The following is a 27946-nucleotide window of genomic DNA, read 5'->3' as shown; positions in this document are numbered from 1 at the left end:
ATAAAATTGCCTAGTTGCACTCAGATATTGATCCAAAAGAAACTTTGTACACTTCTGAATCCCATCATCTGCAAATTTAAGTACTAATTATAATAGATATTCCAGGTGTGAGTAACTATTTGAATTTGTGCGTTAAGGGCCAGTAACACTTTAGTTAAGTAACTGCCCAATAGGAAGTGTTGCCTGAGAATCCCTCACTTGGATTTTTGTCTTGTCCTGGTCACACTGCTTTGACCTGGCTTGAACAGCAAGGCTGTACAGCGGACAGTTCGGCTTTCAAGGGCCGCGCTCCGCCTGGGTGACGACACCACGTCAGCACGCTGTCTCCGTCAGCTTATCACCTTGACTGTTGCCCCAGCGTCCAAAGGCTCGGCTCAGCTTGACACCCTGTGCTGTCCGCGCTCTGTCCAGACAGCTCTCCGCTTTAACCCTTACCTTGCCTGAACTCCCACACTTCCCCACCGTTGTCCACCTCATTGAATTTCAATAGCACGCTCCCTAGTGACCTCGTTGGGAGAGGGTGGTGGTTGGATCATAATGGAGACGGCCTCTTCTAATGAATTAGAACCAGCAGGGATAAGCTTCCCATTTCCCACTGCCCATTCTGGCTACCAACAGGGAGAGGTGCCAGGCGCTGATGGGGTCCTAAGTAACTCCAGTCCAATCTTGTTGACTTCATCAGCTTCGAACTGCATCAGGGATTTACGTATAACCCTCCTGGCCAACAATGGCACAAGTACCACTCTTCTCAGACAGTGGGAAGCCAGGTGCCAACTGGTTCCGGAGGGCCACAGTGTGAATTGCAACCATCGCAGCTGAGATGTCTTTGACGGTGAAATGCAAGGCCAAGTGTGTCTCGGGCAACATGACTGTGCAGTCCAGGCCCTTCAGCCCACTATGTGTCAACCTTTAAAATCAACCTAACCCTTCCCTCCTACATAACCCTCAATTTTATTCTATCATCCCTGTGTCTATCTAAGAGTTGATTAACTGCCCCTTATCTGCCTCTACCACCACCCGTGGCAGGGCATCCATGCACCCAACACTCGCTCTGTTTAAAAAAAAAACTACCTCTGATGTTCCCAGCCCCCTATACTTTTTTCCAATAACTTCAACAAAACGCCTCCCCCCCCCCCCCCCACCATATTAGCCATTTCCGCTCTGCGGAGAAAGTCTCTGTTTGTCCATTCAGACTATGTCCCTTAACATTTGTACACCTTTATCAAGTCACCGGACATCTCCTACCTCACCCCTGCCCTGTGCATACTGGCTGTCTACACACTCAGTCCTCACAAGGGGTTCAGATCCAAAACATCCAGCATCTTCCTGACTCCGCAGATGGCACCTAATCTGCTAAAGTATCTCCAGATATTTGACTGTTCTGTTCCAATTTCTCCAATGTCTTTAGTCTCCAGAATGTTTATATACTTTCAAAGGCGTGAAATCACAATACCTCACTTTGCTGTATCTGTATTTCACACTACGTTCCTCAACTGTATTGACAATATTCTGTGAAGATAGCTGCAGAATTTTCATTATTCATCTTCCTCATATCTACCTCCCCCTCCACACATAGGTCGGTGTCTCAGTCCCACCTGACTCCTCTTGCTCTTTGTGTAATCTCAAAAGATCCTTATTTTTGCTTGCCATTATACTTTCACACTCTCAGTACTTTCCAAATTTCCCTTTAAATTTTACCCTGACACTTTCTAAACCCCTACAGGCGTCCTGCAATATTGAGCATTCAGTCTCTAATACAACCTTCCCACCTTCACTTTCTTCCATCCACTCTGCCTCTTGTCGTCCAGGTCTCTTTGGTTGAACATCTTTATCCTGGACCTGTTCCCTCTGCCTCCCAGTGCTCCAACACCCATTCAATTAACTGCTTCCTATTCATTTTCTGTAACTCACTGCTTCGTCTTGTAAAATTTGTTTCGCCTTAGTAAAGGAAATACAACTTCAATTTTATCTTCAGATGAATTTTACCTCCTGATGAAGGGTCTCAGCCCGAAACATCAGCTGTTTACTCTTTTCCTCAGATGCTGCCTGGTCTGCTGAGTTCCTCCAGTATTTTGTGCATCTTAGACCATCGGACATGGGAGCAGAATCAGGCCATTCAGCCCATCCAGTCTCCTCCACCATTCCATCATAGCTGATTCTAGATCCCACTCAACCCCTATACTTGCCTTCTTGCCATATCCTTTGATGCCCTCACCAATCAGGAAACTATCAACTTCCACTTTAAATATGCCAACGGACTTGACCTCCATCACAGTATGTGGCAGAGCATTCCACAGATTCGCTGCTCTCAGGCTAAAAAAATTCCTCCTTACCTCTGTTCTAAAAGGCCACCAGTCAATTTTTAGGCTGTGCCCTCTAGTTCTGGATACCCCCACCATTGGGAACATCCTCTCGACATCCACCCTATATAGTCCTTTCAACATTTGGTAGGTTTCAATGAGATCCTCCCCTTAATAATTGTAAAAAAAAATTGAAAATTTATTTAATAATTAATAATATTTTATATTAAATAAAATTTCCAATTTTTTAACGATTATTCTGAGGAGTTGTGGTTTTTTGATTATATTGTGTATATATAACGGCGCAACATTTTACCTAGTCTGATGAAGGGTCTCGGCCCGAAACGTCGACAGCGCTTCTCCCTATAGATGCTGCCTGGCCTGCTGTGTTCCACCAGCATTTTGTGTGTGTTATTGTTAATGTTGACAACGCTTCTCCCTGTAGATGCTGCCTGGCCTGCTGTGTTCCACCAGCATTTTGTGTGTGTTGTTGTTAATGTTGACAGTGCTTCTCCCTGTAGATGCTGCCTGGCCTGCTGTGTTCCACCAGCATTTTGTGTGTGTTGTTGTTAATGTTGACAGTGCTTCTCCCTATAGATGCTGCCTGGCCTGCTGTGTTCCACCAGCATTTTGTGTGTGTTGTTGTTAATGTCGACAGTGCTTCTCCCTATAGATGCTGCCTGGCCTGCTGTGTTCCACCAGCATTTTGTGTGTGTTGTTGTTAATGTCGACAGTGCTTCTCCCTATAGATGCTGCCTGGCCTGCTGTGTTCCACCAGCATTTTGTGTGTGTTGTTGTTAATGTCGACAGTGCTTCTCCCTATAGATGCTGCCTGGCCTGCTGTGTTCCACCAGCATTTTGTGTGTGTTGTTAACATTTTACCTAACTGATTCTGACAATATATACTTTTTTTTAAACTGCTGTTATATATGTCTTTTGTGTTATCTGTTTGTTGAACTTCTCCTCTGATTTGTATATTCTTTACTGGGAAATCAATAAAAAGATTGAAAAATGAAATGAGATCCTCCTGCATTCTTCTAAATTCCAGTGAGCACAGGTCCAAAGCCACCGAACGCTCCTCATATGTTAACTCTTCATTCTCAGAATCATCCTCATGAACCTCCTCTGGACTCTCTCCAATGACAAGACAACCTGTTTGAGATACCACGTCAAAACTATTAACAATACTCCAAGTGAAGCCTGACCAGTGCCTTACAAAGCCTCAGCATTATCTCCTTGCTTTTATATTCCATTCCCCTTGAAATAAATGCCGACATTGTATTTGCCTTCTTTACCAGACTCAACCTATAAATTAACCTTCTGGGATTCTTGCATGCAGATTCCTAAGTCCCTTTGTACCTCCGATATTTCAATGTTCTCCCCATTTAGGTAACAGTCCGCACTATTGTTCCTTTTACCAAAATGCATTATCGTACATTTCCCAACACGGTATTCCATCTGCACAAGTCCTGCTGCAATCGCATTGCTTCTGCAGCATTACCTGCCCCTCTTCATATCATCTGCAAACTTTGCCACAAAGCCATCAATTCTATTATCTGAATCACTGACAAACAATGTTAAAAGTAGCAGTCCCAATACTGAGGAACACCACTAGTCACTGGCAGCCAACCAGAAAAGGCCCGGCTTTATTCCTTTTCACTGCTTCCTGCCTGTCAGCCGTTCCTCTCTCCATGCCAGTATCTTTCCTGTAACACCATAGGATTTTATCTTGTTAAGCAGCCTCATGTGTGGCACTTTGTCAAATCCCTTCTTAAAATCCAAATAAATGACATCCACTGCTTCCTCTTTGTCCACCCTACTTGCTACTTCCTCGAAGAACTCTAATAGATTTGTCAGGCAAGATTTCCCCTGACAGCAACCATGTTGACTTTGACTTATTTTGTCATTAGACTAAGTACCTTGAAATCTCATTGTTAATAATACACTCCAACACTTTCCCAACCACTGAAGTTTGGCTAATTTCCATTATTTTGCTTTCCTCCCTTCTTAAAGAGTGGAGTGACAGTTTCAATTTTCCAGTCCTCCAGGACCATGCCAGAATCAAGTGAGTCTTGGAAAATCATGACCAATGCATCGGTTACCTCCTCAGCAACCTCCCTCAGGACTCTGGGATGTAGTCCATCTGGTCTAGGTAACTTAACAACCGTAAGACCTTTCAGTTTGCCCAGCACTTTTTCCTTTGTAATAGCATTGGCACTCACTCCTGCTCCCTGACACTCACGGACCTCTGGCACACTGCTTGTGTCTTCCACAGTGATGATTGATGCAAAGTATTCATTAGGTTCATCTGCCATTTATTACTATCCGACCAGCATTATTTTCCAGTGGTCCAATATTAACTCACACATCCTTTTTAACTCTTAATATAACTGAAAACTTTTAGTACCCTTCTTTATATTATTGGCTAGTTTGCCCTCATATTTTCTCATTCTCCTTCTTACAGCCTCTTTTTAGTTGCCCTTTGTTGGATTTTAAAAACTTCCCAATCATCCTACTTCCCTCTCACTTTTGCTACCCTATATGACCTTTCCTGGGCTCTTATGTAATCTTTAACTTCCCTTGTCAGTCACGGATGCCTAACCCTGCCATTTGCAAACAACTTTGTCTGTGGACACATCTATCCTGTGCCTTGTGAACTATTCCCAGTAAAATCAGCCACATCTGCTCTGCAGTCATCCCCACCAGCATTGTCTCCCAGTCCACCCGGGTAAGATCCTCGCTCATGACTCTGTAATTCCATTCTGATACATAAGAAACAGGAGCAGGAGTAGGCCATCCGGCCCATCAAGCCTGCTCCACCATTCAATAAGATCACGACCGATCTGACCATGGACTCATCTCCACCTACTTGCATTTTCCCCAGAACCCTGAATTCCCCATACTATGCAAAAATCTATCCAATCTTGTCTTAAATAAATTTACTGAGATAGCCTCCACTGCTTCATTGGGCAGAGAATTCCACAGATTCACCACTCTCTGGGAAAAGCAGTTCCCCCTCATCCCCGTCCTAAATCTACTTCCCCAGATCTTGAGGCTATGTCCCCTGGTTCTAGTCTCACCTACCAGTGGAAACAACTTACCTGCCTCTATCTTACAGACAATAGGTGCAGAAGTAGACCATTCGGCCCTTCGAGCCTGCACCGCCATTCTGAGATCATGGCTGATCATCTACTATCAATACCTGGTTCCTGCCTTGTCCCCATGTCCCTTGATTCCCCTATCCATAAGATACCTATCTAGCTCCTTCTTGAAAGCATCCAGAGAATTGGCCTCCACTACCTTCCAAGGCAGTGCATTCCAGACACCCACAACTCTCTGGGAGAAGAAGTTTTTCCTTAACTCTGTCCTAAATAACCTACCCCTTATTCTCAAACCATGCCCTCTGGTACTGGACTCTCCCAGCATCTGGAACATATTTCCTGCCTCTATCTTGTCCAATCCCTTAATAATCTTATATGTTTCAATCAGATCCCCTCTCAATCTCCTTAATTCCAGCATGTACAAGCCCAGTCTCTCTAACCTCTCTGCGTAAGACAGTCCAGACATCCCAGGAATTAACCTTGTGAATCTACGCTGCACTTCCTCTACAGCCAGGATGTCCTTCCTTAACCCTGGAGACAGCGTACAAGACAGCAGCAGAAGTGAACCCAAGTCACTGACACTGTAGATGCTACACTACCACGCCGCCCACTTTGATTTTGTCAAAGGCCTTGTTAAAGCCCATGGCTACTACCTGCATTCAATTTCATGAGTAACCCCCTCAAAGAAATCAAACTTATGAGATAGATTTCCACCTTTCGGAAGGTGATTCAAGAGCTTGAAGGCCCGGGCTTCCTGACCTAACAGCAGCTTCTCTCCACTGTCGGGCTTCTCATCCAATCACCAGTTTCACATCAACTCCCCGTTGTTTTTCAGCTCCTAGTTCGACCTCGCTCAGTAATTTCCTCATCACCACCTTAGCAGTTCTTCGAGATCCAAGCCCGTTCGTATCACAAACGATGCATCTCACTGCGTGTTCAAAACAGAAAGTGGGAACTCTTCCTGTGTGTTAGCAGCCAACAGGTGTACTGGGGGCAGCCCGCGAGTATCGCCATGCATTCCGGCGCCAACGTAGCTTGCCCGCAAAGCTCAGCGGGGCAACACAAACCACAGCAGCAGCAAAACAAATCCCACCCCCCCTCACCCCAGCCAGGACAGGCCGTCCACGTTGGCCTCCAACCCCCAGGGGATTCTGATTCCCAGACATCGCCTTCGGCTACCCCAGCAAACTCACAGACTTGGGCCTCAACTTCGGGGCTCCAATTCGCGCCCCCCCCCCGTGCCTCGATCCTTCAGGTTGCACTAGGATCAGCTCCATTCTGCTGTCGTTGGCTCATTATTGTAGTAAACAACTAAGACTCCTCTTCCTCAGAAAGCTGAAACAGGCCAAACTCCCACAAAAGCTGTTGCTTAACTTCTACAGAAGCACACTTGAAACCATCCTGACCGACAGCGCCACCGTGTGGTGTGCCCGCTGCACAGCCGCTGAGCGACAAGACCTGCATCGCGTGGTGAAGGCGGCCCAGCAAATTGTCAGGATGGAGCCCCCAGGACTGGACTCCATCTACTCCAGCAGACTCAGGAGGAAAGCAATCAGCGTAACCAGAGACACCACACACCTCAGCCACTCCCTGTTTGACTCCCTGCCATCCAGCAAAAGGTTCAGGACAGGAAAAGCCAGAACAAGTAGACTGAGGAACAGCTTCTACCCCAGAGCTGTGGTCTCCATCGCACCACTCCCACAGAACAATGACTGAAACTGTGAGCACACACATGCACACACAAGGACTCAAATACTTGCACCAACCGCACTTTGTGCATTACTGTGATATTCTGGTGCAACTTATTTTCTGCTATTTATCTATTTAATACCGTTTTTCTATTACTGTCTTGTTTTTATCTACCGTTTTGTTTGATTGCCTGAGAGGAAGCCAAACAGAGTTTCATTGTATCTGTGTACAATGACAATAAAGATCATTCATTCATTATATTATTGGTATGTATTCTGTTTTTCAAATTCAGATTCAATTATTTATCACATCAAAAGATACAGTTAAATGCTTAGTTTCCGTTCAAAGTAAGTTTATTTTGAAAGTACATAACGGCCCCCGTATATAACTTTCTTGCGGGCATTCATTCACAGTAAGTACCAAGAAACACAGTAGAATCAGTGCAACACACACACACACACACACACACACACACACACACACACACACACACACACACACACACAAGACGGACACACAGCCAGCGTGCAAACGACAACAAACTCTGCAAACACTAAAGAGAAAGATCCATAATAACCGATAAACAAGCAGCGAATATCGAGAACTCGAGATGGAGAGTCCCTGAAAGTGATTCTAGCTAGTTGTGGGAACAGTTTAGAGATGGGGTGAGTGAAGTTACCGCTCTGGTCAAGGTTGGGGGGTAATGACTGTTCCTGTGAATGTGGTGGAGAGAGTCCTGGGGCAGCAGTGAGAAAAGAGCATGGTGGGGGCCCTGGAAGAGGGAGGTTGCTTTCCTGCGACCGTGCTCCGTGTAGATGCGCTCAGTGTTGGGGGAGGGTTTCACCTACGATGGACCGGGCTGTCTCCGCTACATTTTGCGGGCTTTTCGTTCAAAGGCATTGGCGTTTCCACACCAGGCCACGATGCAACCAGTCAACATACTCTCCTCCGCGCATCTGTAGAGGTTTGTCAAAGTTTTAGTTTTGCAGACTTCTGAGAAAGTCCAGGTGCTGCCGTGCGTCCTTTGTCAAGGCGGTCACAGCACATGCCGGGCCCAGGACACGCCATCCAAAAATAATAATGCTGAGGAACTTAAATTTGCTGGCCCTCTCCAGCTCCGATCCCCCGACGAGGACCGACTCCAGATTCCTCCTCCTGAAGTCAATAATCATCTCCTTGGTCTTTTGCTGACGTCACTCAATCTCCTCCTACATGCTGATTTGTCACCACCTTTGATTCGGCCTACAACAGCGGCGTCGCCCGCAGGCTGAAGGATGGCACTGGGGCTGTGCTTAGCCTCACAGTCGAGCAGAGCGGGGGCTGAGCGCACAGATGGAGATTGGGGTGGAGATGTTGTTGCCGATCCAGACTGACCGGGAGCCGAAAGTGAGGAAACAGGGGATCCAATTGCACTAGGAGGGGTGGAGGTCGAGGTCATTTGCAAGGTGACGATGGTCTGGAGTACTGATCTGCAGCAGCCTGCTGTCCAGGGCTGAGTGAAGGGCCATTGGGGCCGCATCTGCTGCTGTGATGGGTAGGCACTGGAAGTTGGAGCTGACCTGAGTCAGGAGTTCATCACGGGCCTCTCAAAGCCCCCCATCCCAGTGGGTGTAAGTGCTACTGGGCGACTGGCGTTGAGGCACCCGTGTAGCGGAAACCTGCTGGGGGGGCAGGTGCGTATCTCAAACTGCTGAAAAGACATCAGTGAGGGACACCCGCGAAATGCTGGATGAACTCAGCCGGCCCGGCAGCATCTGTGGAAAGAGGGCGAACAGTCGAGGCTTTCCAGTCCTGATGACGGGCTGCTCGCTGACACCTCGACTCCTTACCCTTTTCCATCGACGCTGCCTAGCCGGTGTGATGGCATGAGCACCGGACTCCGAGGCGAATGGTCCCGAGTTCAAATCTGGCTAGAACAGTCGAGTTCTACGGACACAAGGAGCGGAATGGACCAACGACAAAAATGCTGGCTGGCCTGAGTTGCTTTGCATCTCCTGTTTTTTAACGATGTCGGTGAACACTCCGGACACAGTGCCCGGCCAGGTTACCATGTCTGGGCCGGACGCTTTCCGCAGGTTCACCCTCCCGCGGAATGCTCTCGCGTCGGCGTCCGACACTGAAATCACGGGGTTAGCGGGGGCTGTGAGAGTCCGTGAAGGTGCCTCCACACTTTGTCGGTCAAAGCGATCATTAAAGGCTTTTTGAGCTCACCCGGGAGCGAAACCTTGTCATCAGATATGCACCAGGATTTATTCCGCAGCAGGTGAAAGCATTCCAACCCTCCCACGTGTCTGCCGAACTTCCTCCGGCGCTTCCAGTTTGGTCCGAAGTCTCACTTCGTTTGGGAGGTGGCTTCTTGCATTCCGCTCCTTCGCCAGACCTAAATGCCCCGCAGACCCGGCCCGGCCGCAAGGCTGTGGGTCTCACGGTTCATCCTGGGCTTCTGGTCGGGGAAGGCCGAGTGATTTTGTGGGGAAAGACTCGTCTACGACTGTGTTTATAAAGTCTGTGGCAGCCTTGGCATGATTTGTCCAGATCCTGTGATAATTGCCCTGTCCCCTGGCTCAAAGCAATCCTCCAGCTGCTGCTCCGCCTGCCACCTCCACCTCCTCATTGTCCTCACCTCTGAGGCCCTGCTCTTTAGCCTCTGCCTGGAGGAGGTCGTATTTCAGTGCTGAGTGTGTTGGGACCCTGGTGCTGCCAGTGACTATATTGGTGATAAGCGGGCAGAGGTTTCTCAAAACAAGCTTGTTAAAAGTCCCCGGCAATGATTTGGAAGGCGGCGGGGAAGGCCGTTTCTGGTTTTGTTAATCGCAGCTTTCGATACACCGAGTGCCTGCGTACCGGATCGTGGCTGAGAACTCTCTCAACAGCGACGTTAACAGCCAATGTAACTTAGGGATGTGCTGGGAGTAGCCCACACGTTGTGGCTGCAACGTAACATACCCGCCTTGTCCACAGAACTAACTACACAACAACCAAACAACTATTACTGCCCCCCCCCCCATACACACACACACACACACACACACACACACACCGCTCCAACCCCAGGAGAGGGCATCTCCAGCTCCAGTGGACTCACGGATCTGCAGTAACGTTCCCTATAATTACCACCCTGCCTCATTCAACCCTTCCCCATTAAGCCTCAGAGCTGGCCACAGAGCCACGGCCTGGTGGGTCATTTCCCATCTCCCCCCCCCCCATTCCCAGCAGTACCCAAAGAGGTTGCTGAGAGTAATGGCTACAGGGGTAACCTGCACTGATTTCTTAATCCCCTTACCTCTCCTGGTGGGCACCCATCTGCTGTCTCCCATTTCTGTCACTTGCCCACCAACACTCCTTGAGATAAGGCCAAGGGCAGGCCCTTTCGCCCAAGGGACTCTCCACGATGCTTCAAAACACCCCCTGAACACATTTTACAAATTCCACCCATCTCACTAAAGCACGGGATCACAGTTCACCAACAAAACCTGAAGTACTTAATCCAAATATCTCCCGAGTTCATTGCGGACTTTTATAAGCTTCTGTCACGGGGCACCAGAGAAGCAGGTCGATGAATGGAAAGGTCAGACTGTCAAGATGTGACCCAGCATCTTATTTTTAGATACAAGACCAGAAGACACACACTCAGCAATTCAGGAACAGCTCCTTCCCCTCTGCCATCCGATTCCTAAATGGACACTGAAACTTCGGACACTACCTCACTTTAATATACAGTATTTCTGTTTTCGCATATTTAAAAAAAATCTATTCAATATACATAATTGATTTACTTGTTTATTTATTATTATTTTTTCTCTCTCTGCTAGATTATGTATTGCATTGAACTGCTGCTGCTAAGTTAACAAATTTCACATCACATGCTGATGATAATAAACCTGATTCTGATATGGGAGCCGAATTAGGCCATTCAGCCCATCGAGACTGCTCTGCCATTCGATCAGGGCTAATTTATTTTCCCTCTCAACCCCATTCTCCTCCCCTCTCCCATAATGTTTAACACCCTGACTAATCAAGAATCTACCAGCCTCCACTTTAAATAGACCCAATGACTTTGCCTCCACAATGGATTCCGCAGATTCCCCACCCTTTGGCTAAAGGGATCCTTGCACCAAGGCAGGGGTTCTCAACCTGGGGTGCCCACACCCCCAGGGGGTGCGACAAAGAGTGTCTTGTGTGCTTGAGTGACGAGTCACGAGTCATCACAAAGCCAGCTGCCAGTGTGCCTTGAGAAGTGGTAGTAACGTTTGTCCCAAGCACACTCCAGTCTCCCGCTGCCGAGTCAAGAGAGACATAAACTCACTCCAGTCTCCCGCTGCCCGAGTCGAGAGTGACTTCTTCATCTTCAAATGTGATATTACTTTTGTAGGGGGTGCGAACATTAATCAAACATTTCCTAGGGGTGTGGGGCATAGAAAAGGTTGGGAACCACTGCTCTAAACAGATGTCCTTGTATACTCAAACTGTGCTCCCTGGTCTTAACTAGGCCTTTCAATATTCAATAGTGCTCATTGAGACTCCCCCCTGGTATTTCTAAAATCCAGAGAGTACAGGCTCAGAAGAGGCAAAAATTCCTAATATGTTAACCCTTTGTGCCTGGAATCATTCTCATAAACCTCCTCGAGACCCTCTCCACCAGTACATTCTTTTCAAATCTTTTTATTATTATTATTAAAAAATAGCACAAGTACTTCGAAGTAACAACATTTTACAACGCTTCAAGGGAAAAAAATTATCTTGAAGATTGAAAATTTTGTGAATATAAAAACCTACTAAGGAAAAAAGTGGAGAAGAAACTGATTGGAGTACAACCCCGGAGCCATGCGTCATACAAAAAGCTTCTAAAAATAAACATCAAACCGCCAGCAGCCAGTACATTCTTTATGAAGCTTCCTTCATTCTCGCATCTTTCCTCTAAAACCATGTCTCTCATCTGGTTTAACAGCCTCACGTGCAGGACCATGTTAAAGGCCCTCTGAACATCCAAGTAAACAGCGCCCGCTGACTCTCTATTGCCTACGCTGTCTGCTATTTCCTCAAAGAATTCCAACAGATTAGTCGGGCAAGATTTCCCCGTGAGGAAACCATACCAACTTCGGCCTATTTTATCACGAGCCTCCAAGTACCCTGAAACCTCAGCCATTTGTAGCCAACTCCAACATCTTGCCAATCTCTGATGTCTGGCCTACAATTTGCCTCCCTCCCTTCTTAAAGAGTGTGGTGACATTTGCAATATTGCAGTTCTCTAGCACCCTTCCAGAACGTAGTAATTCTTGAAAGTTCATTACTGATGCCTCCACAGTCTCTTCAGAACCCTGGGGTGTCGCCCATCTGGTCCATGTGATTTATCAGTCTTTCCATCTTCCCAAGCACCTTCTCCTTCAGAACATTGACGACACTCAATTCTGCTCCCTGACATTCTCGAATTGTCGCCATGCTGCTGTGCAGACTGACACAAAGTATTTATTCAGTTCGTCTGTCTGTCTGTAATGTTAAAATTGTACAAGGCATTGGTGAGGCCAAATTTGGAATATTGTGTACAGTTCTGGTCACCGAATTATAGGAAAGATATCAATAAATTACAGACAGTGCAGAGACAATTTACTAGGATGTTACCTGGGTTTCAGCACTTAAGTTACAGAGAAAGGTTGAACAAGTTAGGTCTCTATTCATTGGAGCGTGGAAGGTTGAGGGGGGATTTGATTGAGGTATTTAAAATTTTGAGAGGGATAGATAGAGTTGGCGTGAATAGGCTGTTTCCATTGAAAGTAGGGGAGATTCAAACAAGAGGACATGATTTGAGAGTTAGGGGGCAGAAGTTTAAGGGAAACACGAGGGGGTATTTCTTTACTCAGAGAGTGATAGCTGTGTGGAATGAGCTTCCTGTAGAAGTAGTAGAGGCCAGTTCAGTTGTGTCATTTAAGGTAAAATTGGATAGGTATATGGACAGGAAAGGAGTGGAGGGTTATGGGCTGAGTGCGGGTAGGTGGGACTAGGTGAGATTAAGAGTTCGGCACGGACTAGGAGGGCCGAGATGGCCTGTTTCCATGCTGTGATTGTTATATGGTTACTCTGTCCACCCCCCCCCCCTCCGCTTTTGCCACCTCTTCAGCATAATTTTCCAGTTGTCCAATACCCACACTTGCTTCTCTTTATAGCTGAAAATCTTTTAGTAGCCTCTTTAATATTATTGGCTATTTTACCTTTAATCTTCTCAATTTTTTTAGTTGTCTTCTAAAAGCTTTGCAATCCCTCTAGCTTCTCACTAACTTTTGCTATGTTACATACCCTCTCTTTTATTTTTATGCTGCCTTTGACTTCCCTTGTCAGCCATGGTTGCCTCATCTTCTCTCTGGAATGTTTCTTCTTCTTGGGAATGAACTGATCCTGCATCTTTCAAATTGCCCCCAGAATCAGAATCAGGCTGGATCTGAATCACTGGCAAATGTTGCAAAATTTGTCGCCTTTACAGTGGTAGTACCATGTAATACCTAACGTTAGGAAAATGTCATCAGTTAGAGTAAATATATAAAATAATTAAATTCAATAAGTAGTACAAAAACAGAAATAAACAAAGTAGCGAGGCAGAGTTGATGGGCTCCATGTCCGTTCTGAAATCGAACGGCAGAGGAGAAGCAGTCCCTGAATCATTGAGTTTGTGCCTCCCTCCTGACGGTAGCAAGGAGAACAAGGCATGACCTGGGCGATGCGTGGTCCTTAATGATGGACGCTGCCTTTTTGAGGCATCGCTCCATGACGATGTCCCAGCTACTACAGAGGCCGATGCCCCGATGGAGATGACGAAGTTTACACTTCTTTGCACCCCCCTTCCCCCAATACCAGACAGTGATGAAGCCAGTTAGAATGCCCTCCACTGTACATCTGGAGAAATTTGCAAGCGTCATTGCTGACATGCCAAATCTCCTCAGACTCCAAATGAAGGCTTAAGATGGCTGCCTTGCCTTCCTTGCTGCATGGCTGTGCTGGATCCGGAGTAGAAACTCAGAGATGTTGACACCCAGGGACTTGAGGTTGCTCGCTCTCTCCGCTTCTGATCCCTCTACAACATATATGTCAAACTCAAGGCCCGCGGGCCAAATCCGGCCTGCAGTGGAATTATCTTTGGCCCGCGAGATAATATCTAATTACTATTAAAGCTGGCCCCAGTAATCGAAGCGCCTAAGGCGTATGATATGGCTAATGCTGAGTTTATTCAGGTACCAGGTTTTCAGGGTTTTTAGTATTTATTCGGTTTCCCTGGTTTATTTCCTGAATATCATTAATGAATAATTTTTTTCTCTATTAGAGCTGGCCCGCTGGTATGTTGCATGCACCACTAATACTACAAATCCCACAATGCACTGCCAGTGCATTGCTCACGCTTGCCTTACTCTCTCATCAGCATCCTTATGGCGCTAGTCACGTGTGGTCAACTTTCAGCTATCCCTCACCCCAAAAATGGCTGAACGAAAGGTGGACTTTGAAAACAGGGGTTTTCAAGGCAGGTGGGAGGCAGAGTGTATGTTCGCAGATATAAAGGGCAAACCTGTTTGTCTTGTGTGCGGAGACGGTGTGACTGTAATTAAAGAATATAACGTAAGACGACACTATGAAACGAAACACCACGACAAATACAAGCATCTGGACAAGAAGCAGAAGCCCGCGATGTGCGGTCAAAAGAGTGGATTGGTGGGCAGGATCCGGGAGGAAAACGGCGCAGGTGAGCTGACAGCTTATCACTGCATCAGACACCAGGAATCTTTGTGTGGCCAAGCCTTGAAAATGGAACATATAGTGAGCACCATAACACGAGCGGTTAACTTCATAAGAGCCAAAGGTTTAAATCACCGGGACTTCAAGTCGTTTCTGGAGGAGTTGGGTTCAGAATATAATGATTTGCCCTATCACACAGAGGTGCGATGGTTAAGCCAAGGAAAAGTGCTGAAAAGATGTTTCGAGTTGCGTGAGGAGATCTGTCAGTTCATGGAAAGCAAAGGGAAAGACACAACAGAGCTCCGAGATAAAAAGTTGCTTTGTGAAATGGCGTTTCTGTGTGACATCACGAGCCATCTCAATGCGCTCAACCTGCAGCTTCAGGGTTGGGGTCGTGTGGTCACAGACATGGACGCTGCAGTGAGGGCTTTTAAAACCAAGCTGCGCCTGTGGGAGACGCAGATGCTGCAAGAAAACTTGAGCCATTTTCCGTGTTGCCAAACTATGAAAGAGCAGGTTTCTACCGCAGTGTTCCCACGTGCAAAGTTTGCTGAAAAACTTAGCATACTTGGGGCCGACTTCACACGGCGATTTGCCGACTTTGAAGCTCAAAGAAGCAGGTTTGAACTGCTCAGTAATCCATTTGCAGCTGACGTGGAAAGCGCACCAACCAACATGCAAATGGAGCTGATTGAACTCCAATGTAGTGACACACTCAAGGCAAAGTATGACTCGGTGGGCGCTGCACAGTTTCTACGTTTCATTCCCGACACAATGCCCCAGCTGCGTACCCAAGCTGCTCAAATGCTCTCTATGTTTGGCAGCACATATCTGTGTGAACAACTGTTCTCTTTGATGAAGATAAACAAAACATCACACAGGAGTCGTCTTTCTGATGAACACCTTCACTCAATTCTGAGGATTTCCTCAGCTCAGAGCCTGACTCCAAACATTGATGAACTTGCATCCAAGATGAGATGCCAAGTATCTAGCTTAGACTAGTGTGAATCACAGAGTGTTGGCCTGTGGAAAAATGTTTTCATTAGAAATTACTCCGGAAAAGCTGCAGATAAAGCCATAAGAAATAAATGCAACTGATTTTTTATTTATTTAATGTTCAATGTTGTTTTTGTAGGCAATAACCTAAGCTTTGTTAGTTCCAGGTTAATATGTGTAATAAATTCATTTCAATAAGTTTTGCAATAAACGCTGAACCAGTCCTCGACTTGTACCGATTTTTAAATTTTGGCCCACTGTGTATTTGAGTTTGACACCCCTGCTCTACAAGGACTGGTGTGTGTACCCTCGTCTTACCCACAATCAGTTCTTTGGTCTTACTGACGTTGAGTACAAGGTTGTTGCTGCCACACCACTCAACCAGCTGGTATATCTCGCCCCTGTACGCCCTCTCGTCTCCGCCAACAATTATTGTGTCATCAGCAGATTTATAGATGGCATTTGAGCTGGTGCTGGCCACACAGTCGTGGGTGTCGGGAGAGTAGAGCAGTGGGCTAAGCTCTACAGTTATCGTTCCCTCCTCTCCCAAACCACAGTGGTTCCCTGTAATCATTGGCTTCATCAAGACCTGTGTGGATGAGTGTGTGCCTTCAAGAACACACCAGGCATACCAAATCAGAAGCTGTGGATGGACCAGGAGGCTTGGAGTCTGCTGAGAGATAGATCTGCGGCATTCAAGACCGTTGATATGGAACTCCGGGAGAGGTCCGGGTACGACCCGTGGAAAGCTAGATTAAAAGTGAAAAGGCAGCCCTGGGTAACGTTAGAGACAGAATTGGATGCATCTCTCACATGGGAGTGTTTTCAGGCCGTTACTTCCTACAAGACAAAAAGTAACGTCAGACCTAACGCAAGATGAACTGCTTTGAAGTACACCCTGAAAGGGAAAATAAAACTTTACTTATGCAGATTGCTGCAGCTTCCAGTGATCCTGTGATCTCTGTCTCAAAGGCCAATATCAGAACATCTTTCAAGAGGGTGAACAGTGGCTGGAGGAGGCATGGTAGGGTAGTGTTTGGCACAAAGGTTTACAGTACCAGCAACCTGGGTTCAATTCCCACTTCTGCCTGTAAGGAGTTCTCAAGTCCATGTGGATTTCCTCCAGGTGCTCTGGTTTCCTCCCACAGTCCAATGATGATTGGTTAATTGGTCTCAGTAAATTGGCCTGTGATTGGACTAGGATTACATCAGGGGACTACTGGGAGGAGTGGCTCAAAGGCACGGCCTATTCCACACTGCATCTCATTACTGAAATAAGATGTCGGGCCCTGATGGTTGACCTGGTGGGGCACTGAATGCCTTTACCAAGCAACTGGTTGGAATGTTCTTTATCTCTCGCAGCTGCTGCCAAAGGCTCCCACCTGCTTCAAAACTTATCAATGATACCCATGGCCAAGTTGAGCAGGGTGATATCGATCAGTAACACTCACATCTTCTGTGATGAAATGCTTTGAGAGGTTGGTCCTGGTTAGGGTTAACTCCCGTTTGAGCAAGAACCTGGTCCTGCTGCCATTTGTCTGTCTCCATAATGGGTCCACAGCGGATGCAACCTCATTGGCTCTCCATTCGGACTTGGATCGCCTGGACAACAGCAATGCTCTGCTCATTGACGGCAGGTCAGAGTTCAACACCATCAACCCTTGTAGGTATACAAGATATTAAGAGGAATAGACAGAGTGGACAGCCAGCGCCTCTTCCCCAGGGCACCACTGCTCAATACAAGAGGACATGGCTTTAAGGTAAGGGGTGGGAAGTTCAAGGGGGTTATTAGAGGAAGGTTTTTTACTCAGAGAGTGGCTGGTGTGTGGAATGCACTGCCTGAGTCAGTGGTGGAGGCAGACACACTAGTGAAATTTAAGAGACTACTAGACAGGTATACGGAGGAATTTAAGGTGGAGGGTTATATGGGAGGTAGGGTTTAAGGGTCGGCACAACATTGTGGGCCGAGTGGCCTGTACTGTGCTGTATTGTTCTTTGTTCAGTACTAATCAACAAGCAACCGGATTCTTGACTTCCTCACAGGGAGATCACAGTCTGTGTAGATCAGAAATAACATCTCCTCCTCAATGATAATCAATAGCAACACTCTTCAGGGGTGTGTGCTTAGCCCACTGCTCTACTCTCTCTACACCTACGACTGGACAACTAGGCACAGCTCAAACACCACCTGTAAATTTGATGATGACACCACTGCTTCGGCAGTGACCTTGAGGCACACAGGGGTGGGATCGATCAGCCGGTTGCGTGCTCTCGCAACCACAACCTCGCACTCAATATCAGGAGTACTGTGCTCAGTTCTGGTCACCTCACTACAGGGAGGATGTGGATACTATAGACAGGGTGCAGAGGAGATTTACAAGGATGTTGCCTGGATTGGGGAGCATGCCTTATGAGAATAGGTTGAGTGAACTCGGCCAGGGCTGAAATGAGGGGGCACAATTTTAAAGTGCTTGGAAGTAGGTACTGAGGAGATGTCAGGGGTACATTTTTCACACAGGGAGTGGTGGGAATGTGGAATGCACTGCCAGCGACAGTGGTAGAGGCAGATACAATAGGGTCTTTTAAGAGACTCTTAGATAGGTACATGGAGCTTAGAAAAATAGAGGGCCATGTGGTCGGGAAATTCTAGGCAGTTCCTAGAGTAGGTTACATGGTTAGCACAACATTGTGGGCCGAAGGGCCTGTAATGTGCTGCAGATTTTCTATGTTCTATCTGGTTTATCACCAATGACTGTAGCAAATTTCTACAGATGTACCGTGGAGAGTGTTCTAACTGGTTGCATCACCAGGCACCAATGCAAAAATCATAAAAGGCTGTAGAAGGTTGTAACTTAAGCCTGCTTCATCATAGAAAAATAGAAGGCTATTGGGCACTGGCCTCCCCACAATCCAGGACACTTTCAAAAGGTGGCATCCATCGCCCAGGAAATGTCCTCTTCCCATTAGTACTATCAGGTAAAGGAGCCCGAAGACCCAACTTCAGAAGCAGATTCTTCCCAACCTCCATCAGATCTCTGAATGGACCGTAAACCCATGGAAATACCTCATTATCCCACCAGACAAGACATGCCCAGGAAGATTGTTTCCGATGTTGGGGAAGTCCAGAATGAGGGGTCACAGTTTAAGGATAAAGGGGAAGCCTTTTAGGACCGAGATGAGGAAAAACTTCCTCACACAGAGAGTGGTGAATCTGTGGAATTCTCTGCCACAAAACAGTTGAGGCCGGTTCATTGGCTATATTTAAGAGAGAGTTAGATATGGCCCTTGTGGCTAAAGGGATCGGGGGGGGGGGGGGGGGGGGGGCGGGGTATGGAGAGAAAGCAGATACAGGGTTCTGAGTTGGATGATCAGCCATGATCATACTGAATGGCGGTGCAGGCTCGAAGGGCCGAATGGCCTACTCCTGCACCTATTTTCTATGTTTCTATGTTGCCTAAAGAAGGTCATCGAAACGTCAGTTATAACGGAAACCTGTACCCGGCTGGAGCCCGAGGGGAGTTTATCCATTACATCGTTGTAGCGCCATTTAGTTTTGTAGCTTATGGTAATTTTCCTGCTGCAAGAAGAGAAAAAATCGCAGTTCCCAGATCAGTTATAATAATAAATCTGAATGGGGGAAATCAGGACAGGTACCAGGGCTGCCAATCCATTTATCCTATTGTTATCAGACTACTGAATGGTTCCCGAATGGTCCCTTCACCTCACGATCTTCCCCGTTATTACTTCGCACTTTACTGCCTACCTGCTCCGCACCCTCTCTGAAGCTGTTGCACTTTATTCTGCATTATCGTTATATTTATGTACTCTATCAATGACTTGGCCTGTCTGAACAGGAACGCAGAGCAGGTTTTTCATTATACAGGCGGCAAGATGGCATATCAGTACGTGTAGTACATTACAGCTCCAGCAACAGGGTTCGACTGCGCCGTTGAATTTAAGCTTCCGATGCTCCAACGAATATCTGGGACACATCATGATCACGTGTTGCACTGTCTGTGGGAACTTATAAAAATCACACCACCCAGTCTCGTGCTTACTAGCAGGTATAAAAGTTAGGTAGAAATCCAGTCCACGTCCCCGTCTCGCCAAACACACATTTTCCCTGCCATTCCTTCCCAAAAGGCGCCTCCCCAGGACAGGTGAATCAGTCACAGGGATGTAATTTGATTTGTTGGTAGGCTGGAAGAGCCTGTTACGGTGCTGTAAAAGTATTACTAAATAAAATAAAAAGGAAAAATAAACCAATTTTCCCCCAACGAACAATGGGGACCTCCTTACCCACAGTCCCATGCGGCTCGGAAACCGCCCTGCGTGGAGCGGCTTCGCTGGTGCGCGTGTGAGCCGGGTGTGCGCGGTGCATCCTGGGTGGGGCCGGGCCGGGCCGACGCCGAGCTGGAGGTGGTGGAGGACGGTCCCGGGCACCGGCGGCCGGTGCGGGGCGAGGGGGGTAAGGTCCGGGCGCGGTTTCCGCGGCACGTCGGCTGGCACCTCGGGCTCGGCGTGGGGTCTTGGTCCCCGGCCTGCCGGTGCCGTCTGCCCTCCTTCCCGTCGCGGCCTTTCCGTGCAGCTGTTCACGGCGCCGGGACCCGAACCCAACGGGGAGGTCGCGCCGCAGCCGGCGGGGTTCGGAATCCCGGGGATTTCTTCCGCCGGCCGCACTTAAATGACACCAATGTACCCGCCCCTGGCATCCCCCGTGGGCTTTCCTCCAGTTAGTATTTTTGATATATAGATACGGCACGGAATAGGCCCATTAACTCGATTTAACCCTAACAGCACACACAAAATGCTGGGCGAACTCATCAGGCCACTGGCTTCTCGCACTTCCAGTTTAAATTCCATGCGGAATGTTTTGGAGGGCCAAGAACTGCTGCCTGACCTGCTGAGCTCCTGCCGCAATCTGCGTGTGTGTCGCTCGGATTTCCAGCGTCTGCAGACTTTCTCGTTCATCGATGTAACCCCAACCCATTCACAGGACTCTGCGACCGATTAAGCGGACATGCATTTCTCGGGGAAGACCTTTTTAAGGACTGCAGGGTTAAACTCCGGCACCCCGAGCTAACAGCTGATTATGCCCCTCTGTATTCGCCATTTCTACCCCGGGGGGGGGGGAGGGGAGGGGAGGGGAGGGGGAGTCTCTGAGCTGTACATCTTGTCACCTTGTACCCACCTCTGTGCCCGCCTGTGTCCCCATTTGGCCCAACTCTCTCTTGAACAGTCCAAACTCTGTACCGCTGCTTCTCCAAATGCCGGTTTCACTGTGCTGTTCGTTTTCGGCACCGTTCTGTGAGAGGTCCAGTCGTCGACCCTGTGCGATGTGTGGGGGTTTCTCTCGTCCCCCGCTTTGCTCCCACAGCCCATGAGGGCAATCTAATGGGGCTTTCAAATCGTGATTAGGTTTGTTGGCGGCTGGCCTGCCAGCTGTCGTATCATTAATGGACCCGCCTTGATCAGTTTCTCCGGCGGCCCCCAGTGCGCACCACCCTCTGCGTGATGTAGTTGACCCTCAGGCCCCTTCAAATCACCCAGAGCAGAGGCTCCCCGCCATGAACCAGTACCATTAAGCAAGTGGTCACCCCTGCCCTAAAGCTATAGACATCAAACGGTGTCCTGGGCTGCAACTCATGAAGTGAAGCATTCAGTTCTGCCGAAGTACTATAGTGAGCAGCGCTGCAGGCTCCCTCCCAGCACCCTGCTTTTGTGTGCCCCCCCCCCTTGTCTTGTTGCACCCAACTCCATTTCCCACCACTTGCACCTGGTTTCTCTGGGTGGGGGCCCAGATTGTCTGCGGCTATGACAACAAGAAATCAAGGCTATAATTGGACCTGATTGAGTTTCTCATTCAAATGGAGGGTGCAACAGTTCAATCTGGAACCAGTGTATTATGCCTAAACAATGGGGTGAGGGAGGGTTTGGCTCGCGTGGACTGGTACACGGCTGTACGGTGGGACGGTTGAGGAAGAGGGGAAGATTTTCAAAGAGATTTCTCACAGTGCTCAACAAACATATTCCAGTTAAAAGCAAGAACAGTAAGGGTGGGGAGTGCCAGACTTGGATAACTAAGGAAATAAAGGAAGGCATCAAATTAAAAGCTCATGCATACAAAATCACCAAGAGTAGTGGGAAACTGGAAGATTTGGGAAAACTTTTAAAAGCAACAAGGTACCATGAATCGAGCAGTGAAGTCCGTATGTCGACCCTTTGGGTTTTCTCTCGTCCTCTGCGTTCTTCCCACAGTCCATGAGGCCGACCGGGTAAACTAATAGGTCGTTCAAATTGTGATTATGAAAATAAACTAGCACAAAATATAAAAACGGATAGTAAAAGTTTTTCTAATTATATAAAGCGGAAAAGGATGGCCAAAGTGAGCCGAGATCCCTTGGCGGACAGGAAGGGGGGATTGATATTGGGTAATGAGGAAATGGCTGAGGGTTTGAATGACTATTTTGTGTCGTTATTCATGGTGGAGGACACGTCTAACATGCTGAAGAGAGATGATGCGATGGGAGGCAAGGAACTTGATAACAATAGCTATTACTAAAGAGGCAGTGCTGAGCAAACTTGTGGGCCTGAAGATAGACAAATCCCCTTGTCCTGATGGAATGTATCCCAGCAAGAAATGGCAGAGGTTGTAGTAGAGGCTTTGGTGATGATTTACCAAAATCCAGGCGGATTGGAAGAATGTCACGCCACTGTTCTAAAAAGGATGTAGGAAAAAGGCAGGTAACTATAGGTCAGTTAGTTTAACATCTGTAGTTGGGAAAATGCTTGAAGCTATCATTAAAGTTGAAGTAGTGAGGCATCTGGAAAGAAATGGATGCGTCAGGCAGATGTAGCCTGGATTCAGCAACGGCAGGTCCTGTTTGGCAAACTTACTGGAGTTCTTTGAGGATGTAACGAGTACAGAGGATGGAGGGGAACAGAGGGACGTTATTTACTTGGATTTCCAGAAAGCATCGACAAGGTGCCACATAAAAGACTTGTCCATAAGATAAGGATGCATAGAGTTGGGGGTGAAGTATTAGCATGGATAGAGAAATGGGTGTTTCTCGGGTTGGCAGTCAGTGGTGGGCGGTGTGCCACAGGGGTCGGTGCTGGGTCCGCAAATGTTCATGATACACATTACCAATCTGAAAGAGGGTGCCAAGTGTAGCGTATCTAAATTTGCTCATGACACTAAATTGAGTGGAAAAGCAAATTGTGCAGACGATACGGAGAGTCTGAGAGAGATATGGATAGGCTAGGTGAGTGGGCAAGGGTCTGGCAGATGATGGGAAATGTGAGGTCACCCACTTTGGAAGGAAACAGTTAAGGCCAGATTATTATTTAAATGGTAAAAGATTGCAGCATGCTGCTGTGCAGAGGGACTTGGGAGTGCTTGTGCATGAATCGCAAAAAGTTGGTTTTCAGGTGCAGCAGGCTGTTCTGAGGAGACTGAGGTCCTTTAACATCTGCCGGACGATGCTGAGGATGTTCTACGAGTCTGTGGTGGCCAGTGCTATCATGTTTGCTGTTGTGTGCTGGGGCAGCAGGCTGAGGGTAGCAGACACCAACAGAATCAACAAACTCATTCGTAAGGCCAGTAACGTGGGGGTGGAACTGGACTCTCTGATGGTGGTGTCTGAAAAGAGGATGCTGTCCAAATTGCATGCCATCTTGGACAATGTCTCCCATCCACTCCGTAATGTACTGGTTAGGCACAGGAGTACATTCAGCCAGAGACTCATTCCACCGAGATGTAACACTGAGCATCATAGGAAGTCATTCCTGCCTGTGGCCATCAAACTTTACAACTCCTCCCTCGGAGTGTCAGACACCCTGAGCCAATAGGCTGGTCCTGGACTTATTTCCACTTGGCATGATTAACATTATTATTATTTAATTATTTATGGTTTGATATTGCTATATTTCTTCACTGTTCTTGGTGCGACTGTAACAAAACCCAGTTTCCCCTCGGGATCAATAAAGTATGTCTGTATTAAGAAGGCAAATGGAATGTTGGCCTTCATTGCTGGAGGGATTGAATTTAAGAGCAGAGATGTTATGCTGCAACTATACAGGGTGCTGGTGAGGCCACACCTGGAGTACTGTGTGCAGTTCTGGCCTCTTTACTTGAGGAAGGATGTACTGGTTTTGGAGGTGGTGCAGAGGAGATTCATCAGGTTGATTCCAGAGATGAGGGGTTAGACTATGAGGAGAGATTGAGTCACCTGGGACTGTACTCTCTGGAATTCAGAAGGATGAGAAGAGATCTTTTAAAAACATATGAAATTATGAAAGGGACAGATAAGACAGAGGCAGGAAAGTTGTTTCCACTGGAAGGTGAGAAAAGAACTAAGGGATATAGACCGAAGATTTCGGGGAGTGGATTTAGGACGGGGATGAGGGGGAACTGCTTTTCCCAGTGAGTGGTGAATCTGTGGAATTCTCTGCCCAATGAGGCAACGGAGGCTACCTTAGTTAATATATTTAAGGCAAGGTTGGATAGATTTTTGCATAGTAGGAGAATTTAGAGTTCTGGGGAAAAGGCAGGTGGAGATGAGTCCATGGTCAGATCAGCCATGATCTTACTGAATGGCGGAGCAGACTCCACGGGCCGGATGGCCGACTCCTGCTCCTATTTATTAGGGTTTTATTATGTTTTTCTAGCTGGGGTTTGCATGCTATCATCCAGCCGGTGCTCCTTCACCTCCCCCACACCCACACTCACAGTCCAGCCGAAGGGACACGGTTCACAGTGCTGACTCCCTGTTCCCCTCTCTGGAAATTGCCCGGCTTGCTGAGATCGCCCAGCATTCTGTGCACGTTGGGCAGAGGCTTCTTGAATCACTTACCAGCCAGTGCAGGACTGTCCTCTGCCAGTCTCTGGGGAATTGCTTCCAGAATCACTAAGAATCAATTGCCACAACAGCTGGATAGATATTCTTCAGGGCCTTGGGATAAATCCTCAGCCCTTCCGCAAGTCAAGATTATTGTCATTTAACTATATTCAGGTCTATAATGTATATAGGAACGAGACAAAGTTCCTGGAATCAGGCTGCAAAGCACAAGCAGTGCACATAGCAAATGATAACTTGTGGAGATAAGGATAACACCCATAGAAGAATCAACACATAAATATCAAACCAGAGGTACAGAACAGATTAACCAGTGACACCGAATGCGATTGGGCAGGGAGTTGGAAACCTATTGGCCTGAGGAAACAAACTGTTTCCCATCCTGACCATTCGTGATTTTATGCATCAGAGTCTCCTGCCTGATGGTGGAAAGTCAAAGAGGATGCTGGATGGGAAATAAGATCGTAAGGCAGAGGAGCAGAATTAGGCCGTTAGAATTGGTCTGTTCCAACAAGGCAGATTTATTTTCCCTCTCAACCCTATTTTCTGCCTTCTCCCAGTAGGTTTTAACGCCCTTACTGTTAACGTCAGCTTTAAATAAACCCGAAGACTCTGCCTCCGTAACCTTCTGTGGCATGAATTCCACAGATTCCACAGAAACGTTTTCTCCATGTCCACTCTATCTGGACCTGTCTATATTTGATAGGTGAGTATGACAGAGGCTTTTTTATCTTATTCACGTAAGAGAACAGAAGGACCTCAGTTTAACGATGTTTTAATCTCAAACAGCAAAACCCTCAGTAAATGCATTGAATTTCCTGGCTGTCTTTTCATGGAGTTAGACTCGAGTGGCCGGATTTAGCTCCAGCTAACCCGTAGTTGACCAGAGAAGTAAAGGAAATAACCATTTGAACTGTTTTTTGGTGATGACCGTGATGAATTTCTCTTTCAGGGTTTTAAAGAGGGAGAATATGCTAGGAGGAATTTCAAACCGATCTGCAAGTCAGGATCTTGGAGGCTCTTTCGACTGGACGTTATGGGAGGAGGAACACTCGTTCTGCCCCGGGCACGATTTGCAGACCGAGGTGTGACGAGGGCCGTCAGTGATGCACCCCTGAGTGAGGGGCTACCAGAGCTCTCGCTGTAGGACGAGCTGTAGCCGGTCACGCACGGCCCGGGGAGAGCTGCGGTCACAGCGGGCGAGACACCGAGCACACGCTCCAAATGGACGGATTCCGGTTGGAAGCCCTGTAATTATCCTCCGGCAGTCCGAAAGTCCCTGACACAAGTGCTGTTCTGAGTTTGATGGCCGGAAGCAAAGCAGTCGCTGTGAACATTTGCATTTGTGCTGCGTGAGTGTGAAGGAGTTTATTAATTTCTCTTCCTGTTGAAAGCAAACACTGCCTTCACACTAATGAAACAGTTTCAGTGTTCCGACTGTGGGAAAAACTTTAAACGCTCTAATGCCCTGATAACGCACCAGTACATTCACACCGGAGAGCGGCCGTTCGTCTGCTCAGTGTGCGGGAAAGGATTCACCCACTCGTCCCACCTGGTGAACCACAAACGGGTCCACACCGGGGAGCGGCCGTTCATCTGCTCCATGTGCGGGAGGGGGTTCACTCAGTCGTCCAACCTGCTGACCCACCAGCGGGTCCACACCGGGGAGAGGCCGTACACCTGCCTGGAGTGCGGGAAAGGGTTCACTTACACGTCTCAGCTACTGAACCACCAGAGAGTGCACACCGTGGAGAGGCCGTTCACCTGCTCCGTGTGCGGGAAAGGGTTCAATCAGTCGTCCTCCCTGCTGAGACACCAGAGGGTGCACACCGGCGAGCGGCCGTTCACCTGCTCCGTGTGCGGGAAGGGCTTCGCCCACCCGGGCAATCTACTGACCCACCAACGGGTCCACACTGGCGAGAGGCCGTTCACCTGCTCTGTGTGCGAGAAGGGATTCACTCAGTCCTCCCACTTGCTGAGACACCAACGGCTTCACACTGGGGAGAGGTTCTGACCCTTAAACGTGAGGAAAATGTAAACATTGCAGAGGCTGGGAATTAGAATCTGCAATCGTTGCTGCTAACGTGTCCAGGATTGACTTGATGTGCAGTTGATCTCTTTAACGTTAAGAGTCAGATTAACCAGCCTGTAGTTTAATCTCCTTGAGTCCAAGTCAAATAAATTGGTTCTGTTTGAAGCAAACAATCTTGCCCCATCTATTCATGGTTTTGAATGCGGAGGTACAACAGGCCACCGAGGCTGGAATCTGGAGCAACAGGCGCTGGAGGAGCTCGGCAGGTCAGGCAGCATCTGTGGAGGGAAATGGATAGTCAGTCCTCTGGGGCGAGTCCCTTCACCTGGACAGGACAGAAAGAGGGGAGATAGCCAGCATACAAAGGGGAGGGAAGGGGTGGAACAAGAGCTGCAGGGTGATAGGTCGATCCAAGTGAGGTGGGGGGAGAGGGTGGAAGTGATACTCAATATATCTTTCAGGTCTCAACTCTTTGGTGCCATGGAGAATGTGGGGGTTTTCCGTATTAACTCTTTCTATTGCTGTCACACGAACCGCAGTGCAGCGGAATAAAACTTAAATCCTTCACAGTCAATTCAAGGCAAGAGCGCATTAAGCCAGTGCAAGGCACAATATTGAGAGATTGAAGTGTTACAGAGGAAATTCAGTGCAAGTACACAAAGGCATGCCGAGGTGGACTGAGATCCAAAGTCCATCTTATCACTCTCGGGGACCGTTCTATAGTCGTGTGACAGGGGCCCAGTCTGTCCTTGAGCATGGTGATGTCTATTCAGGCTTTGATATATTCTCCCCAAAGGGAGGGGCAGGAGGAGTCTTTGATTATGTTGGCTGCCTTACCGGGGGAGCAAGAAGTGTCCACAGGGGTTAGTGGGGGGCTGGCTTCCGTCATGTCCCCACAACTCGGTAGTTTCTTGCAGTGGTGGGCAGAGCTGCCAGCGGGCTCGGCATGGTGACTGGCAATGAAGCAGCCCTCAATCGTTGGCTCCTGCCCTCCTGGAACGCAGGGACAGAAGCCTGTCGAGCAGAAGCGCAAAAGGGTCACTCGCTCTCAATTCCTAGTGTGATTTACATTCTACTTGGTCTTGTTTTAAAATTCAACCATTTTGGATAAATTTAAGACTTTTATTGGAACAAATTGCTGGAGTACAACTCCCACATAGTCCAGTATTATTTTTATTAGGAGACATTGAAGGGACAATACCGAAACTTAAATTGAACAAGTATCAGAAAAAATTTATAAAAATTGCATTGGCA

General features: G+C 47.7%; 1 protein-coding gene across 3 annotated transcripts; it reads left to right on the top strand.

The window, feature by feature from the left end:
* The first annotated feature begins 20176 nt into the window (after positions 1-20176).
* Positions 20177-26875, top strand: LOC132381652 (zinc finger protein 239-like). Of its 3 annotated transcripts, none has more exons than XM_059951251.1 (3): positions 20178-20270; positions 25224-25366; positions 25613-26875. In XM_059951251.1, the coding sequence occupies exon 3, from the start codon at positions 26075-26077 to the stop codon at positions 26672-26674; it is 600 nt and encodes a 199-aa protein (XP_059807234.1). In that variant the 5' UTR covers positions 20178-20270; positions 25224-25366; positions 25613-26074; the 3' UTR covers positions 26675-26875. The 3 variants fall into 3 exon arrangements, with proteins under 3 accessions (XP_059807235.1, XP_059807234.1, XP_059807236.1); XM_059951253.1 differs by having other exon boundaries at positions 20180-20270; positions 25221-25366; XM_059951252.1 differs by lacking the exon at positions 25224-25366 and having other exon boundaries at positions 20177-20270.
* The last annotated feature ends 1071 nt before the right edge of the window (positions 26876-27946 follow it).

The sequence above is a fragment of the Hypanus sabinus genome, chromosome 26 (genome assembly GCF_030144855.1).
Source record: "Hypanus sabinus isolate sHypSab1 chromosome 26, sHypSab1.hap1, whole genome shotgun sequence".
NCBI lineage: Eukaryota > Metazoa > Chordata > Chondrichthyes > Myliobatiformes > Dasyatidae > Hypanus > Hypanus sabinus.
This window is presented reverse-complemented; position numbering and strand designations above follow the sequence as displayed.